General features: G+C 45.8%; 1 protein-coding gene across 1 annotated transcript; it reads right to left on the bottom strand.

Annotated features, from left to right (window-relative positions):
* Nucleotides 1–6,150: 6,150 nt before the first annotated feature.
* Nucleotides 6,151–17,517, bottom strand: LOC121328918 (paired box protein Pax-7-like). The gene is made up of 4 exons (XM_041274063.1): nt 17,254–17,517; nt 8,410–8,569; nt 7,944–8,143; nt 6,151–6,171 (listed from the first exon to the last, which is right to left on the bottom strand). The coding sequence occupies exons 1-4, from the start codon at nt 17,515–17,517 to the stop codon at nt 6,151–6,153; spliced, it is 645 nt and encodes a 214-aa protein (XP_041129997.1).
* Between the last annotated feature and the right edge of the window lie 1,467 nt (nt 17,518–18,984).

The following is an 18,984-nucleotide window of genomic DNA, read 5'->3' as shown; positions in this document are numbered from 1 at the left end:
GTCAATTTCCCATGAAGAAAGGTACTGGCTCAAGCTGAACCCTGTCCTGAACAACCCCCTGTCAATCAGTCCTCGGCCTGCCCCCCCCCCCCCCCCCCTCTCTGAGACTATGTTGCAGAACTGTGTGTGTGCTTTTGTCTTATCTGCGGTTGAGAGTGTGAGACCCATTCCGTTTTGAAGGGGGCTGAGGAGTTGTGAGCCCCATTCTGACTGCCTGCCTCTCTGACACGCACAGGGGGAAAAAAAAAACAGCCAGCAACGAGCTGAAAATGATCAGAATACGAGGTGTGCTGGCGGGGACCGATTCTGTTCAAAGCCTTTCTTTCAGCGGCTAACTCCCACCCCCAAGCCTGGCAGTGTTCACTGGAGGCCTCGGGGAGGTAGGATTTGAAACCCGACTGAGTTGTGTGAATTGAAACCCCATGTCACAAACTGCCCTGCGCTGATAAGTGATCAGAATCTGCACCACACGGCAAAAACTGCCTGGACTCTTGCAGCTTATATTACATCAACAATAAGCAATAAGCCTTCGTAAAATGTCTTGCACACTTTGTATAGAATTAGAACATTTCTACATCTGCCTGAAGCATGCCTTTGGTAATAGCGTGGATTTCATAGTAGCGATCGGGGTCACACTACCGTGGTGTAAATTAGCAAGAGTCTGTGTTATTTAGACAGACTGCCTGACGGCTTCAACAGAAGCTTTCATTTGTGGCCAACAGCCCGCTGGATTACTGGTGCGCCTACAGTATCATTTAAAATTGACTGAAGAGATTGATTGCCGTCTGTCTTGCCTGTGCTATTGATACAAAATCAGGGAGCAAAAGGCACAAGGGTTATGGATAAGGAGATCGCATGGGGCAGGAAAGTGTCTTTTATACAAGGAGAATATCCACAGTTGCATGTGTTCATATTTTTATTTTTTTCATTTTGCAATGAAATACAATATAAAAAAAAATAATAAATGTGATGGACATTTGAGATAGCGCCAATACTCATGCCTCTACTAATAAGGGAATACAATTTTCAAACTAACAGGCATTTCTATTGCGTGGGACCCACAGAGTCGGAATTGGCCTCAGCCAGTCTCTACTTAAATCCTCATCTTGTAGGATTTAGTGAAATTTATATTGGCTGCCTCTCCAAGATAAATGTAAATCGCATTCCCTTATATTCACTGTTTATCAGGATGCAACAGCTCACTTTCTGCAGGAAATCTCTCTCACCCGCACACAAACACCCTTGCATTTAAATAGCATTTTTATTGTCAGCTCCAGCCTTTCATCTGAGCGAGGGGAATAATGTTTCCTCTCTGGGGAGAAGGAGCGCTGCACTGCAGTCCGAAGCTGCCAAAAAAATAAATAAAAAAGATATGCAGGGAAAAAATAAATAATAATAAAAAAAACACTAACCCAAACTTTTTGTTTTTTTAATGTCTAAGGGACATCCGGATTGAAGTTTTGTTTGCATTACTTACTTTGCTTGGCTATGTTGCTAAAGATTGTTTGAATTGTACCCCCCCCCCCCCATAAAGACAGCAATATTCTGGTGTCTGTAGTGGGCAAGTCGTACACTATAGCACTACTGCACTGATTCCTAGGATCTGTCCCCCTTTACAAGAATCAGTGAAATGCTATTACAAAGGTTGACCACCAGGAGGTACCGGTCGCTATGTAAAAATCTCATTACAATAAATACTAAACAATAACACTATCAAAGGGAAAGATATATAATAATTAGTCACTCTCTAGCTCTCAAAATGATCTCAGTAAATTGATGCAAAAAAATAAATAAAATTTAAAAACTCCTCCAGGGGGTTGTGATTAAATTTGCTTGCTTTTCATTTTGGCAGCTTCCATGTTTTTTTTTTTTTTTTTTTTGCTAAAGCTTCTTACTTTAAAAAAACCAAACAAACAAACAAAAAAAAAAATATTAGCATTGCCAAATTGCAAAAGTATCTTGTGTTTTTTAAGACTAGTCCTCTCTCTAACAAGGATCAACAGTTTGATGATCTGTGCCCGTCCGTATGTCACTGACATGCGTGTGCTCATCTTCATTCGCCCGAGCCTGCCAGCTGACACCCTGCCCAGTGACAGGCTCAATACGGAAAGAGTAACGTGTGAGAGCAGAATCGTGCACCTCCTCTTCGCTCTCATTGATATTCAGGTACACAGTGTCTTGTCAAATGCAAGCAAAGAGCGAGCCAAAACTAGAATCTTTTTTTTTTTTTTTTCTTTTTTGGCAGCCCCTGTGTGGGCTTCTTAAATATAATTCATCCAGTTCAAAGTGGCTGCCTTGCTGATGGAAGTCAGGGATGAGGCTCCAGTCCCCCTCCCTTATCTCTGACTCGCAGTTGTTGGGAATCACTTTTGGAGGTCTCTGCTTGAGTCCGCTCCGCAGCAGAGCGGGCCTGGGGATATGGATCAAAGTGAGGCTGGTGAGCGCTGCACTGTCTCTGATCCCTGTGCTGAAACCCCAGCCGCTACACTCTCCCATCCCCAGCATTAAATGCAACCCTTCATCCCAAAACACAAATCTACCGACTGCTCCCCTCTCCTATTTTAATTACTCCTGAGCGAGCGAGCGAGCGATCCTTCTTTCATTCTGCAAGAGGACGAGCCTCCTTCTTCTTCCTATCTATAGTGTGCTATTTATAAATCAGGCATAGTAAGACTCCCATTGCATAGCAGTCTGATCTGTCCCTAGTTTTACTACAAGTTTAATAAGACACACCTGAGCTTGTTACCTAGACACTGTGGCTAATCAAGCTGGAATGAAGGAAACTGCTGTGCAATAGGACTCTTATATTCCTATCCCTGAGATTATTTTTATTTTTTTAAATGTCAATGGTTGTATATTCTATTTTTAATAACATTTCCATTAATATGAAAGTCTCCATTACAAAATTACAACTACATGTTGTTGTTATTATTATTATTATTATTATTATTATTATTATTATTCCCAAAACAAAAAAGTCGAACACTTTTTTATTTATTTTTTAATACAATCACTATGTTGTGCAATAAGAATTTTATAATGGATTTTCAATGAGAGTCTCTTTCCCATGACTCCCAGCAGGGGTCACCCTGCTTCAAAAAAGTAATTATCTCTGGAGACCGGAGAGTGGGAGTAGCAGATCTTCAGTCTATCATCATAATAAACAGCTACTGAAAACTGATGGAATTGCATTTAGTCAATTACTGTATAAGCTGCTGCATGTACATGTGCTCTCTCACACCCACTGATACAGCTGGAGCACACAGATACACACTTGCAGGGCATTAAATAGACACGCAGAATCTTACAAGACAATAAAGCGTGTCAACAGTGTACCCCCTGTAGCAGAAAGTAAATGTGCAGTCATTTGCTGCAATACTGCAAGTTACCATTTAAGATGCCTACTTTCTTTTTGTTATCTTGTATTACCAAGCATATATGTGCATTACTCCACCTCCCTGTGCTGTATCGTGCTTGCCTGTGCTCCACCTCTGTATCGTGCTTGCCTGTGCTGTGCTGTATCGTGCTTGCCTGTGCTTCACCTCCCTGTGCTGTATCGTGCTTGCCTGTGCTCCACCTGCCTGTGCTGTATCGTGCTTGCCTGTGCTCCACCTCCCTGTGCTGTATCGTGCTTGCCTGTGCTCCACCTCCCTGTGCTGTATCGTGCTTGCCTGTGCTTCACCTCCCTGTGCTGTATCGTGCTTGCCTGTGCTCCACCTCCCTGTGCTGTATCGTGCTTGCCTGTGCTTCACCTCCCTGTGCTGTATCGTGCTTGCCTGTGCTTGCCTGTGCTTCACCTCCCTGTGCTGTATCGTGCTTGCCTGTGCTTCACCTCCCTGTGCTGTATCGTGCTTGCCTGTGCTTCACCTCCCTGTGCTGTATCGTGCTTGCCTGTGCTTCACCTGCCTGTGCTGTATCGTGCTTGCCTGTGCTTCACCTGCCTGTGCTGTATCGTGCTTGCCTGTGCTTCACCTGCCTGTGCTGTATCGTGCTTGCCTGTGCTTCACCTCCCTGTGCTGTATCGTGCTTGCCTATGCTTCACCTGCCTGTGCTGTATCGTGCTTGCCTACCTGCCTGTGCTTGCCTGTGCTTCACCTGCCTGTGCTGTATCGTGCTTGCCAGTGCTTCATCTGCCTGTGCTTCACCTTTCTTTCTAAATGCTTTTCCATGGTGTGGCAGTACAATAAATAAAAACGGTTAGAGAGAGATTTTATTTTCTTACATGCTAGCCAGCTAAGAATGGCTAAGGGGAGGGGAAGGGGGCTTTTCTGATCAGCTGCAGAAAAATGTTGGGCTGACCTAAAGACATAAGAATCTGTCTGGGCTCTCCAAGGACCAGGGGCTTAGCTTCACATAGCCCTGACATGGCATGGTTCTCAGCATCTCCGCGGTGCAGCAGAGTCCAGGCTGCGTAGTTTGGAACACGTCAGTGTTTTGTCCCGAGCACCTGTTGGTGGAGTCTGTTGAACAGCAGGAATCCATTTCAACCTGCCCGTCGTCGCTGGCAGAGAACTTATTTACAGGAAATCGCACATTTTTGTCAGCCTACACAAGCAAAGAGCAGCCTAGCAGAACTAGAAATGGACGGGAAATAACTTGGCTGACCTCGGACAGATGTCTAAACCCTGGCGCTATCAAGTTTCTGAAGAGGAGGAGCTACTCCATTGACTTATTTCCATCCCTGCATGTATGGATGTATGCATGCATATATGTACATTGCACATGTCCAAACAAAATGTATACAGACTCCTCCAAAAATAAATGATTTGAAACTTTTTTTTTTCTAAAGTTTGCCCATTTTTTGCAGCCTCTCCTGTCTGCAGCAGCGACTGGCTTGCTCACTGGAATCAGAGCTGCCTTCAGGCGCTCTCTTCCCAGGTTTAAACCCTGACACACAGGGAGATTGCAGACTGTGCTGTGGACAGCGCCGGCAGGCCTGAGGGCTGCACTGACTGCAATAACCAATTCTAGAACTGCTTACTTTCTTCAGGGGAAAAAGTGTGGAAAAAAAAAAACACAAAACTGCTAGACTGCTGCTTTTCAGTGCTTATCACTGTGCATCAAGTGACATGTGAAAAAGCATGAATGCCTGTGATAGTGCGCAACACACACTAGGGTTCGTGACATTTTATAAAGCAGTGTCAGTAATTGTAGTGACGTTCTGTATAGTAGGTCTGATCTGACACTATTTCCAGTACAGCACAGTCCTGCTGTACGACACCATGGGAAAAAAACAAAGCCAGCTGAGTTCATGTAGCACAGCAGCAGGGCTGTGCAGTGTAATAGGAAACAGCCTTGTGTTAGCGGTGCTTTCATGAACAAGAAGGAGAATTCCAGCTGCAGCTTCCACTGCTAAGCAGGGTGAGATAACCTGAACTGATTTCAACAGATGCCTGCGCTGTCAACCCTCCGAGAATGAGAAAGCTTTTTTTTTTTTTTTTGCTTTTTTTTTTTTTTTTTTTTTTTTTTTTTTATGTCCATGTGTGGGGGTCTCGGAGGGGCCGACCTGAATTTGGATACCCCTGTCAAAGAGTACATCAATTTAAACGGACAATAAGGTCCTGATGGGATTGCCACATGTTCTCTCTCTCTCTCTCTCTCTCTCATTACAGTCAAAACACAATATAGCACATAGAATACTATAGATTACAGAACACTATACTGTAATATTCTAGAACATTCTCAACAAAGCACTATAGTTTACAACAGTTTAGTACATGAAATAGTTTAGATTATATTATGGAATACAGTAAAACAACATAGCATTCTGGCCAAAACACCGTAGTTTACTATATACAGGTGTCCTATGAGGAATACAAAACAGGTAATTACTGTACATTATATTGGCCAATACAATAAAATACTACAGCATTTATTTTTTTATATCTAATCCAAGAAGAAAAAATCTCTCTGCAGAGACCCCCCCATTAAGCGTGACAAAACAACACCTTTCCTGTGTTACTAAACGCATTTCTAATATGCAATGCTAATAGGTAGGTTGCAGTAACCTGTCTATAGACCATTAGAAATCTCCCTTAAATGCATGTTTATAAGCAGCCTTTATTTTTGCTTTTTCCCACAGGTGACACACGGGACACAGTCCTGCAGTACTAATCCAGTTTTTCTAACCAGGGCAGATGTTTGCTGTGATCACAGATGAGCAGACTGTTCCTGCAACAAGCATGAGAGAATCACACTCATAAAAACGAGAGAGCCGTGTTCCTGGTGTTTATGTGTGGTTTGCTGAGGAAGCATTAGTGGTTAAACCCTGTGCTCTGTGATTAACAATCAGACATGCTGTGAAATGCCCATGTTATCCCCCCCCCCCAACTCTCCACTACAAGAGAAAAGCTCTTTTTTTGTAATGAAATCCTTAATTCTTTCTTTTCGAGAGAGAGAGAGAGTAATACTACAATGTTTCCAATCTGCTAAAATATATATGAAAAAAAAAACCCACCCAAAACCTCCCAATAAAAGAAATCCGTGTGCACGAGGGGGTAATTGCAGACAAACGTGGCATTGAAATTCATTTTCAGCTCTTTACACACCATTTCAATCTTATTTTCTGCTTATTAACCAGATCTTGTTGCTTAGGGTGGGCAGAGCGGGCCACCGTCAGTGGGTTGTGTAATTGTGTATAATTTACTGTTCACCATTGATTTGCATCAGTACCAGTCAGTATTATTATTTTTTCATTCAGTGGTATTTAGGAACCAGACCCTTACTAGAAAGCTTAATTTGAAATGGTTATTATGCAAGGTGCAGGGAAAGGATAACAAGAAGGATCGTTTAGGAGTACCGCCCCCCTCCACCGTAACACACACACACACGCACGCACGCATGCACGCACGCACACACACACACTCGTATGCACGCACGCACGCACGCACGCACGCACGCACACACACACACGCTCGCACGCACGCATGCACACACACACACACTTGCACGCACACACACTCTGCAGAGCTGCAATGTAATTATATTTTCCACTGCAGACCACAATCACTCGACTCCACAGCTACACACAGCTACACACATACACACTCACTGAGGATGGCAAGGCAGCTAATTAAAGCAGATAATTATCACGTTGTCCTGGTGCAATTTCATTTTGGGACAAGAAAGGGAGCTTCTGGTATTCCCGAAAAAAACAAAACCAAAAACGAAGTATTGCCTGATTTTAGAATGAAAAAAACACAGAACACAGCACCCTGCTGGAATTTCTATTACTCTGCATGGAAACCGACCCGATTTATTTGTCAGTAAAATGAAAGCATAAACCATCCTCTCTCCCAAGACGGCGAGCCTAATCCTGAAAGCAATACCATAGCACTATAACACGCACACAGAATTCACAGTCACATTAAACACACAGACAAATACATATCCTCTCCAGCATTCCTGAAGCTAGGGGGTCTGCCTGAAAATGAACATTTGACTTTCTGTTCAAGATGCGCTAGTTACAAGATTCGGCCACCGGGGGTCGCTACATGCTATGCAAACAAATAAACAAACGAACAAAAATATAGTGCCGCAGAACGACGGGCCACACTCTTTACCTGGTGTAGAAAGGATGGCCCGTGTAAAACTGTACGGCATTCTTTCAAACACGTGAAACATTCTCTGTGTGCCGTTGCCTGTTCCCGAGGGCACTGTAGCACACCGTTTACAGCTTACCCTGTGCGCTCTGTGTTCGTAACGGCTACCGATACAGAGAACGTTTTGATGGAGAGTGAAATTGCTGTTCTAAAGGCAATACTTTATTTTTTTTTACAAGAATATCAAGTTCTGGAAATTGTTAAGGCAGGCTGGCGCGCGTTGGAATTCAGAACAGATTTCAATCTTTCGCTCAGTATTGGGATTCTCTCAGCTGGCCCCTCTTTCTACACCCATGCCCTGCAGGTGGCTGGAGCTCCCTGGCCTGGCTGTGTGGCACTGACCTGTGGTGACAGCCCGTTGCTGACTGTGTTCATGTGGTTGCTGGACGGAGATGGGTTCATGAAGCTCTCCGAGTAGCTGGAGAAGCCGTGCCGGTTGGACGCAAGCCCGTAGGCGGAGCCGCTGTCTCCTGTGAGACCCCCCTGGTGCATGGTGGAGGGGGGAAGGGGCTGGGGCCGGTGCACTGTGCCGCTGCTGCCATCTGCCAATTCCCAACAAGCGAGAAGAAACGTACATGCAGTCAGACCCAATACAGAAAACACAGGAACATTGTTTTGGCATATCTACCCTTTCTAAATCAGCAAGACCTTTGAATGAACACTATCTATCACTGCTGATTCCCTGATCGTTTTATGGTCTCTCATTACTAATGAAGAAGACCTGTTGGCTCAGTTTGGGTTCACACTACTTTCACATGCCGACTGGTTCATCACAGAGAGCAGCTGCAGGGCGTGGCGCTTCTCTTACCCTGGGATAATGTGGGGTAGCTGGACTCTGGAAGCTGGTACGTTGGCAAGGTTGGCATTCCGGTGTGCGCGAATCCTCCTGGTAACAGGTGATTAAAGGCTGCCAGCTGATTGGCACCAGCCTGCTTGCGCCACCTGGCCCTGCGGTTACTGAACCACACCTGCGGGGAACAGGAAAGAGAGAGAAGATCAGATACCTGGAAGCATTTCTGAGGGTCGCTTATCTAACCATTGAAAAAAAAAAAAAAAAAGCATTCTAAAATAAAACGGGTTAGCGTTCCACAAGGAGCTTTGCCTGTCCAGTGGGTTCATTGCGTTGCTGGGGAAATTAACAAACTCTGCGGCTCCAGATTTCCGTCCGCGCTCAATCCGAGACACCTCTCCCTGGCTGTTTGTCTTGCTTTGCCTGCCTGTTAAAAAGCATAATCCCTCTAGAAAACTGCAACCACAAAGAATGTTGTTCTTCCTAAGAGTCCAGAGCCCTGATCTGTGGTAACAGGGTCTCTTAAGCCCAGAAAAAAAGGCAGCGTAATTAAAAGGTCAGGGGTAGGGAGGACCTACTGGATCAGACATCTCAAGTGTGTTTGTGAACCTGCTGTACACTTTGTAACACAGCTTCAGAACAGAAGGGTCATTGCCCAAGAATGTGCTACAGCTATGGCCAGAAAATAGTGTCGCAAAAGTCTATACCGGAAGCTAAAACAGTAGAACAGTTTAGTATTTCATGCTAGATTTCAAGATGTCATGTTTTCCAATTTTTGTGTATATGGAAAACTTTGAAGCGGTTTAACACGCCTTCGCCTCTCTCAATCAGCTGGTGTTGCATTTGTTACCAATGGACCGGCCCATGGTGAGGGATTGTAGCAACAGCAGCTCCGCACAGATCCGAGCTAAACGGCGAGAACAAAAGGGAGGTCCCTTTCTTTATCAAACAGCTTTTAAAAAGAACGCTGCATACGGTGTGACACAAAAGGAGGGGAGAATAAATCTTCATCAGACTAAAAAGGAGCCCCCCCCAAATCCAGACAGACAACAGCTTTTCAAATCTCGGGTTCTTGTTTTGTTTTTTTCTTTCTGTCCCCCCCCACGTCACGCGGCGGTCCCGGGGCAGCTCCCCAGAGGAAGTCTCCTCTATTCGGGTTTAGGAGAGCGTGATTGAAGATTGACATGGGGGGGGGGGGGAGCAGGGCTGGAGTGTGTGGCGCCCCCCGCTGTGCACAAACAAACAGCAGCCAGCGGAGAGGTACCCTCACAGGGGCTCCAGTCTCCCCCGAATGGATGGGTTTCAGCAGGACCGGTGAACTCCAGCCCCCTGCCTGCTCCTCACCTCCCCTCCTTTATGTTAGTTTAACTTCCTTCCCCTGCTTACTGAAGGAAGAAAGGATGCACTGCCGCCCCAAGCTAACCTCCCCTTCTCCCCAGGAGTCAGATTGTTAGGACTGCTGCCCCCTTTAGTAAACCTGAGAGAGAGAGAGAGAGAGAGAGAGAGAGAGAGAGAGAGAGAGAGAGAGAGAGGAGAGAGAGAGAGAGAGAAAGAGAGGAGAGAGAGAGAGAGAGAGAGAGAGAGAGAGAGAGAAGAGCAGGAATTCTGCAGGGGCAGGACAGGCCTAGCAGGTTGACAGGGGCAGGACAGGCCTAGCAGGTTGATCAAATAGCAGAAACTCCTTTATTCCAAATATCCGGGCACGGCATGTGATTGGCTACGCCAATATCAACTGTGAGAGACACGGTAGACACTCTGATCAAATATCGGAGCTGGCAAAAACAAACAAACCAAAAAAATGTTTTAAATTTTTATATATTCCAAAAGAATTGAGGCGATAACTTGCGTGTTCAATATTTCCGCGGAGCGCAGCGTATAAAATCGCTAAAGCCAGGGCAGCTGAAAGCAGATACCAGGCCAGCGAGCCTCGCTTTACCTCCTATTTCATTTGCTATCAATCATACCGGTCTATCTGTTTTTTTCTTCTTCTCCTGTTCGCAGAGACACCAGCTATGTGTCTTCCTAGGGTTACAGGCGCAGCGGCAAGCCGGTGAACGGCAGGCTGATGGGACAACGTTTGCCACCAAAAACCTGCCAAACGTGATTGAATTTCACAGCAAAAAAGTAGGACGGAACAGAGAGTGAGAGTTGTAAAAGAGCCCGACATCAATCGCTCAGCTACCTCACAGCTTATTCCGAGGGGGTAAAGGTCTCAAGAACTCTGGGAGAAACATCCGTGGAGAAGCAAGGGTTTCCCCGAAGTCCCAAAGCCTCGGAAACCAGCATTCCTACTGAGGTCTGCTCATTAAAACACCATCGAGAAACAGCAGGGGTGAAGACGCGTTCAAAGTGGTAGGATATCCCTCTCTCTCTGTCTCTTGCTCCAGTTACAATGAGAAAAAGAAACCAAACACTGGTAAGGATTATCACTAGCCACAAGGTCCCAGTACCTCAAGGTGAGGAGAGCTGAGTGAGATGAGTTTGGTTTCCAGGCTCCAGCCTCTGCACTGAGAGTTCTGAGAGGGGCTCACTGCTCGAGACGGCAGCCAGCCAGCCAGCGAGTCGGAGCGAGTCTCTGCTTGACTGTATGCTAATTAAACTTGCTGGAAGTGTGGGTCTGCAAGTACTGGGTAGGATTAGCTTGATAAGTATCAGAAGGATGAGAGACTGAAAGGAATTCATTTACTTCTCATAATAAGAGTCTCTGTTACAACACCAGCGCCGATGCACTGCAAATATTTCTTGTCTGCAATCTACATAAATCCTATTTGTTCCTTTATGACACAAAAAAAAAAACACATATGACTCCCAGGAACAGCGCTGGAAGAGGGGATGGGTGGGCTGGTCTTGCCTGCTTCGTAGACTTACTTACAGTACCTTCTCTATAAGCAGGATGTGAACTCATCCTAGAAGATTTTAATGTGTGGTTTACAGAGATCAATATAGAAACAGCAGCAACTGAGATCCCTTCCACACTCCAGACTGAGGAGCAACAGCGGGTTTGTTATCTGCTCTTAAATAAAGAGCATGGCGTTAATGTTTCATACATTCTTAATCTAACTGGAGAGCTGTTGTTTCTGTGGTGCAAATGTTTGCAAGCGCAACGGAATCCAGCTGAGCAGGAAGCTGCAAATGGAATGCATGCTCCTGATTGGTTGTGGGGATTGTAGGCGGAGGCTATCAATAGGGCAGCATGGTCTTTTAGCGCCAGAACACCGCAGAGCTAAAGAAGACCCTGAAGCATGGCGAGGCGACTGCTTGGAGAGCTGTTGTTTAGAGCTGCAGTAAATGCTTTTCTGTTTACCTTGCTGACTCATTTGTTCCAGCTCACAAACTGCTGGGAAACGCATGACACACGGCGCTGTCAAAGTGGCTTCCATTTCGAAACGAGGCGATGCGGGCACGTGCGTGTCTACGGGACGAGGTTCGATGCGGAGCAACGCGCGTGCAAACGTGAAGCGCATTTCCAGTAGACTTGCTTCCGTGCTGTTTAACTGTACTGCATTCGCACTGGGGTGCAATCAGGCCAACACCAGCGTTTTAATAATATCTATTTGCACCTGGTTTAATTGTATGATCCACAGGGTGCTATTAAGAAGCAGACACACTCAATGTCTCTGTTTTAAACATCTCCAATTTTAAGAAATGAGCAGCTGAAGAAATCCCCTCCCTGGTGTGGCTCACAATGCAAAGCTATTGCAAACTCCAATAGCTTGAAGCCCAATAGAAGAAGAAGAAAAAAAAACTTCTTGCCAAATTGATTTGTACGCTTCATAAAGAAGCAATGATTATTAGACTCTGCTAAATATCATAGTTTCATGTGAAGTGTTCATTGGTAATGAAATCTAATCTATGGTGACACAGTCGGGTAACAGAGCCCTCACTTCAATGGAGATAAAGTTTCTGAAGAGGTGGAGAACGTGAGCGCTCTCTCAGACAACCACACCGACCCCCCCCCCCCCCCCCCCAGCCACTGACACACACACACACACACACAAAATCCTGGTTTGATTAATTAAATAAGATCACCAGTAAAAACCTCTGAACATTAAGGAATATTTATGAACAAGCAGTTACAGTGGGAAGCCAAGCCAGTTACAGGACCGTGCTGTTTGTGTTCCTCCTTACAATGACTATAAAAGGGCTACTGTAATGGCATTATGGAGCAAATGGGAGCCATATATATATATGGAAATGAATAAATAAATAAACAGAGTCAACACCACGGTGCCTGAAGCCTTTAAACAGAAAGGAATAGCAGATCGGTACAACATGAACCATGTAGTAAACTACATCACAAACACATGCACAGATTTCAATAGAAATAAGCGAGTGTATTTGCCACGGCATCAAGAGCCTAGAAGTGCCTCCACTGTTTGTTTTCCCAGCACACTTTCCCTTGACAAAGGCTTGTAAACACAGCGAAACGGGGTCTCTGTATTACACCAGGAATAATTGCGTTCAGCTCCTGCGTTTTTGCTCGGACTCTGTTTTCAGGAGCAGTTGAGGGTCGTGTTTTTCTTTTCTTTTTTGTCGTAAAGCAGGTAGCTGTTGCTGTCCTACCCTCTGTCAAGGGGCTCTGGAACTAATTACCCCAGCAGCTAGTGAGATATGGATCAGCTCCCACAATTTGTCAGACATGGCAGTAAAAAGGGTTGCCTGGCGTGGGGGAGCGGGCTGCGTTTACTCGAGTAATTACAGGGTTTGGTGGGCTGATGAAGACAGATGGACGTCTTCTCTGATGAAATCAAACATACCAGAGAGACTCAAAGGGGAAACCAGGGATTAGAGCTGAGCTACGACTGCGAAACTGAAATCTGGCTCTGCTCTTTCAACAAAGATCCCACATCGCATTCCCTGACGTGTCAGGCACCCAACACCCAGAGAAGCCCTGCTGGTACTGGGGTAGCCTTCTGCCTTCTAGCTGCGACCCTGGGTTCGAACCCAGTTCTGGAGGATGCTGGTAATCCACTGCATGCATGGGTGCAAAAAACAAAAACTCAATAAAGAAAAAAAAAATGTAGATCATTATAATTACTGTGTAACCTCTACTACTTTGAGCTCCCAACATTTCTGCCATTTCAAATTGCCCTGTATTGTATTCTAATTTGATTGTATTCAGCTCTTTTGTCCTTCCTTAACTACACTGTCTAATCCGTGCATTAACAAGCAGGGCAAGACAGTCCCTGAGCAAGTCGGCTGTGCGTTAGCTGTCTTCTCTGCCCTTCAGCCTCGGGACACGGAGCACAGAATCCTGATTCTGGAACACACAAACACACACTGGGCGGAACGGGGATAAACCTCTGCGCAGCCCAACACACGATGGAGGGAAGCAGAGCTCGCGTAAAGAGAGGACTGTCTAACAAACTGCACAGTCTACTGAGAAACCAAAAGGCAACAAAACGAAGAAATACACACACACTAAGCTCAAACATTTTTTCTTCAAAAGGCTGCCTCTAAGGGCAAAAAAAGACCCTTTCTTTCTTTCTTTCTTTCTTTCTTTCTTTCTTTCTTTTTTTCTTTCTTTTTCATCCATCAATATATCTCATTTGATAGACTGATGGGACCAAGATAAAAAACTAAACAAATACAAAGGCAGGGCTGCACTAAAGGGTGCACGCAGACAGCCAGAGATCAAATGAACTGTGTTACAAATAAAAACCCAGTGCTTTGAACAGTCCCCCCATTTCAGTGCATCTTTGAGAAGCGGATCAGTGAGCCTCTTGTTCGGCTGTTCTGTTTATCTTGCTGGCTGTGGTCAGCCCTCTGCTTCTCCCTCAGCTCTCCCAGCCCCAGGGAAAGGCTTACTGACAGCCACTCTGTCACCCCCAGTGCCTGGCAGCTGTTTGTGTTCCCAATCCAGCTGCAGAGGGGCCGAGTCGAGAGGCTGGTCATGTGATCCCCCCCCCACCGCCACCCCCTGTCTACTTCAGAAGCCGTGACAGCAGCAACAGCGATGGCATTTTATACAGCGCCTGCAGTGTTCACATGTCTGCCGAGCTGTTTAGGAAGCCGAATGCATCGGGTCGCGATAGAAATGAGAAGCATCTGGCTGCGGGTTCGAATCCTTCCAAGAAAGTGAATTGAACTCTGGAGTTCTTCACCCTACTTTAAAATGGGCCATCCGCACGATCACGTGAGCTGGGGTCCAGACACACACTCCTACTGTTCCAGCAGTGTGTGTGTGTGGATTACGAGCAGTGAGAAAGCACGCATGACTTCCTTTTGCCTCTTGCTTTCCCCTGGCCGTTATTTACTTTTCCTAACTGGAGTCATTCTCCGAAAGTGACCTTTCCAGAAAATTAAGTTTAAGTTGACCCACTTAGGATGTTCAAAGCAGTTTGGAATTAGATTAGAAGGGAAAATTGCATCAACAAATTATATCCGTGAGTCCAATGCCACAGCTCATCACATGACATCATTTAGGGCTGTTATTTAAATTAATGAGCAGTGGTTTGTGTACCATTTCCATACCCCGCCCCCAAACCAAACCCTCCTCAGGGCTTCATGCAGTGTCTCGGAGAGTCAGCTGACCTGTAACAGACTGGGCTGTGAGCTTGCCAGCACAGCCAGGTGCCCTCCTGGGTGACTTTGGGTGGCTATTCTTGGTCATGTGTCAGGGCCGAGTCCCAACCCCTTCAAATTCCATTAGAAAATTCAGAACAGATAACAAAATTATATTTTTTTAATGACGTATATACCCGACCTCTTATTTTATAAGATTTTCAAGACTCCCCTAGATGATTATGCCCCGCATGTTATATCCTAGGCTTGGACAGCCATGCCCCTCCTTTGTGCACATTGGGATTGGAAACGCTTTGAAAAGCTGCAGATGTGTGCATTGAAAGTTGAGTTTAACAACAAGGTACCCCTGCTTGCTTTAGTTTCAGACACTCTTGGGAAGTTGCTCACTCTTGGGGAGAGCCAGGACTGGAGGGAGGGGGTGGGGGTGTTCAGTTTTTACAAGCTTGTGATTGATTCATGTTTGCAGTGGAGCAGCAGGTCCCAGGAGAGGGTGAGGGATCCTCTCTGATATGCAGAACATTTTACAAGGAGCGGCAGGCTTGAAAGTGGTGGGAAGAAGAGAACCCTGCCAGGACTTTAAATGAGAAATCCAGCAGGAATGCAGCCGGATTTATTTTATATTTTTTAGAACAGCTGTTGCTATAACTCCACTGTACTGGTCTGTGAGCAGCTACAGCAGTGAGAGGCTGTCAACTGTCTACAGGACTTCTGGGTGCAAAAAAAGAAAAGTGTTACCCCACCCCTGGCTAGTTACTGTCAATTAATATCAATGACCCGTCATCCATCTTCTCCCTTATAAAAGTTTACCGCTGTAGTTTTGCACATTCACCATGCTTTTCCCATGGTTCTACAATGCATGTGCCATAGTTTACCTGGTTTGCATGTTTTGTAATATGCTTTACCATGCCTCACTATTATTTTGCATGCTTTCTTACACTTGTACTATGCAAACTTTTGGGCTATCGTAAGGGCTGTAACATCTAAGCACTGCATGACACTACGGAGAGTCCTGGGAGTCTCTCTCTCTCATCGCCGCGTGGAATCACAGTCATTTCAAACACAACACCCCCGAGGTTTTAAGCTGAAGGCGATAGTTTATACTGGAAGAGGTTGTGCTTTTGGATGGGAACCCGACTCCCTGTCTGGGATTAACCTGGCCCTTCTTCATCTGTCAGCATCCCTTTGCAATCGGCTAAGCCATCTGAGCTTGCCATGGGACAGCCAGGGTGCCCGGGTCATAGCCCTGAGCTGGTGTGAATAACAGCCCACTCTGGAGACACATCAGTAGGGGCTGCATAGCTTGGCTAGAGTTTTACTAAAGTGCTCCACGGAAGAAAGTTATCTTTCACGCTGTTTCAGAGATGTGCATATTAAGCATGCGTGTGTAAAGAGGCACTCGGACACCCTGCCAGCGGGTGCAGGCAGTGCCAGGCTTGTGTTCAAGCCTATAGTGACCAACTGGGTGGGGAACTGGGACCCCCGTTCCCAGGGTACAATGCAGCGTCCCAGTATTTGCAGATCACCATCGCCTGACACCTCAACCCATACCTGGTCTGCAGTGAAACATTATTTGAATAAATACGATGGCGATCACAACACAGTTCATCTGCACAGACAGATTTGCCACCATTACTACAGAAGAGTAAATGCTGGATCTTGCGCAACATGTACGTCTACTGCAAACATGTTCACTGAAGAAGGGGAGAAAGCTGTGACTGGGAGGAATGCTAGCGCCGTCTCTGCAGGCAGGCTCAATTACACGTGGTGGCCCCATTACTCTGGCATCTCTGTTAACACACTTGATCCCTTGGACATCAACACACATAGCTGACCCGTGATTCTTCACTCACGCTCGCAACCACACACATTTTCCCACAGTGAGTATTAATCCTACAAAATATTAGCTCCCCAGCTTCTTTTCACTCATCTGGGAGAGTGTGTGTATGTTTTTTTTTTTTTTTTGCCCTGAAACCAAAGAGGGAAGGAGGGAGGGAGTGGAGCTGGACTACGGGATACTCCCAGCTGGTGTTTGAAAGCATGAGAGTGGGTGATAATATGAAAAGAAAGAAGGTACAGATCTCAGCTCCGCATTGGGTTGCTGTGGTTGGTTTTACAGCGAAGGTCACATAAGCAATGATTTTAATACAGTGTACGCAGGCAGCCTCTGTCTCTCACATACATACAACACATCCAGAATTCAAAAACTCTCTGGTGACCTTTAAGAGAAATGTGTAAAATTGCTATGCAAATTTAACAATATAATTTAAAAGGAAAAGCACCTTCCCAGTGCCTCCTCTGGCCAGCCCCCAGCCCCCAGCCCCTCCCGCTCCCCCTCACCTGCACGCGGGCCTCGGTCAGCTTGGTCCTCTGAGCCAGCTCCTCTCGGGTGTAGATGTCTGGGTAGTGCGTCCTCTCGAAGGCCTTCTCCAGCTCGTCCAGCTGCTCCGCGGTGAAGGTGGTGCGGCTGCGGCGCTGCTTCCTCTTCAGAGGCAGGTCTGGCTCCGACTCCACGTCCGAGCCCTCGTCCATGCGGGTCCCTGGGGAGAGGAGACGAGCGCGTGAGGAGGAGGAGCCAAACCCTTTCGAAGATAATCTTATCATTCCTCCGCTCGGCACCGTGTGCTACTGTAAGTCAGTCCGGCTCGGTATACCAGAGGTTTGTGGTTTACACATACTAGAAAGACTTTATGGATCATCACGACTGCTACAAAGGGCTCTGCAAAGTCTCAGAGACACCAACTTTCTTGAGAAGTGTTAAATGAGAAGTTAGAGGGCTAAGGGGGGGGGGGGGGGGGGGGGGGCGATATTATATTATTTATTACATCCAGGTTGTTTTTTTCCTCCCCCATGTATAATATGTCGGCTTTTCAAACCTGTTATCGTCGGTTTATTTTCCTCTGAATATGAAAAAGCCTCGCCGATCGTGTCCGTTTCTTTACATCATGCCTTTCCGAGCAGCTCAGTGATCCGCACACAGGACTCATCTTTCTTTACTATTTTTTTTTTTTTTTTTTCAGGTTTCAGGGGAGAGTTTCTGATCCCTTCAGATCCTCACAATAGCACTGGAGGGCCTGTGCTCCAGACACTGAGCCTAATCCTGGCCACGGCTCCTGGTGAAATTTAAGCGATTCCAAATTAGGGATGGCTGAACTGTTACTTTTTATGTGAATGTATTTATACAGGCCGACAGCCCCCTCCGAGCGCTGCTCTCTGTCTGCTCCAGTCGAGAGGGGAGGGGGTGGCAGAGAAGTTCTGCTGGGGTAGTTTGGAAGGGCAGGTGGGTGACTGGGGCAAATCCTTTACGCACTCACCCAGACAGATCTAGTCTTTAACTCTGGAAAAGTTAAGTTCATGTCTCTCTATCTGTATCTGTACATTGCAATGATCTATACATTAGATCCGGGTTCAAATCCGTAACAAAAAAAGTTCCCAGTGAAACTAACAAACTAAAAAAAACAGAAGCCAAAATAGTGAAGAAGAAAAAATTAATTATTTAAAAAAAAACCTGTAATAGAAAATGAAATGCATATCTAGTGTTTCAATAAAGTAATCAGTCATGCAATGCACATATGCATGACCAGTACAGTTGGAAGAGATTCTGGGTGCACAAGATACAAATCTTTTCTACTGGTAATTCATTCCAAACAAATACAGCTCCATATTTACTCCAGAAATTGATCAACTTCCCCTCCAGCTAAAATAAAAAAAAAAAAAAAAACATTGAACTGAGCTTGCTATCTGGATTGCTGGGGATCGATTCCAGATTCATATCCGCAAGATTGGAAAAACGCAAGCGCTTGCACTGCGTCTGCAGAGAGGTCGTGGTAGGGCCAGGTTTGGGTGTTGATGTGTCAGAGAAGCGCCTGTGGCTGTGAAAGTGAAGTGGAAGAAACAAGAGAGACAGGAACCTGAACCTAAAGATTTTAACAGCTTAGCCTTAGCACTCAAACACACACACTCACTCACACACTCTCACTCTCTCACACACTCACTCACTCACACACAATCACTCACAATCACTCACTCACTAACACACACTCACTCACTAACACACACTCACTCACTCAC

This window comes from Polyodon spathula, chromosome 16 (genome assembly GCF_017654505.1).
Source record: "Polyodon spathula isolate WHYD16114869_AA chromosome 16, ASM1765450v1, whole genome shotgun sequence".
Classification (NCBI taxonomy): domain Eukaryota; kingdom Metazoa; phylum Chordata; class Actinopteri; order Acipenseriformes; family Polyodontidae; genus Polyodon; species Polyodon spathula.
This window is presented reverse-complemented; position numbering and strand designations above follow the sequence as displayed.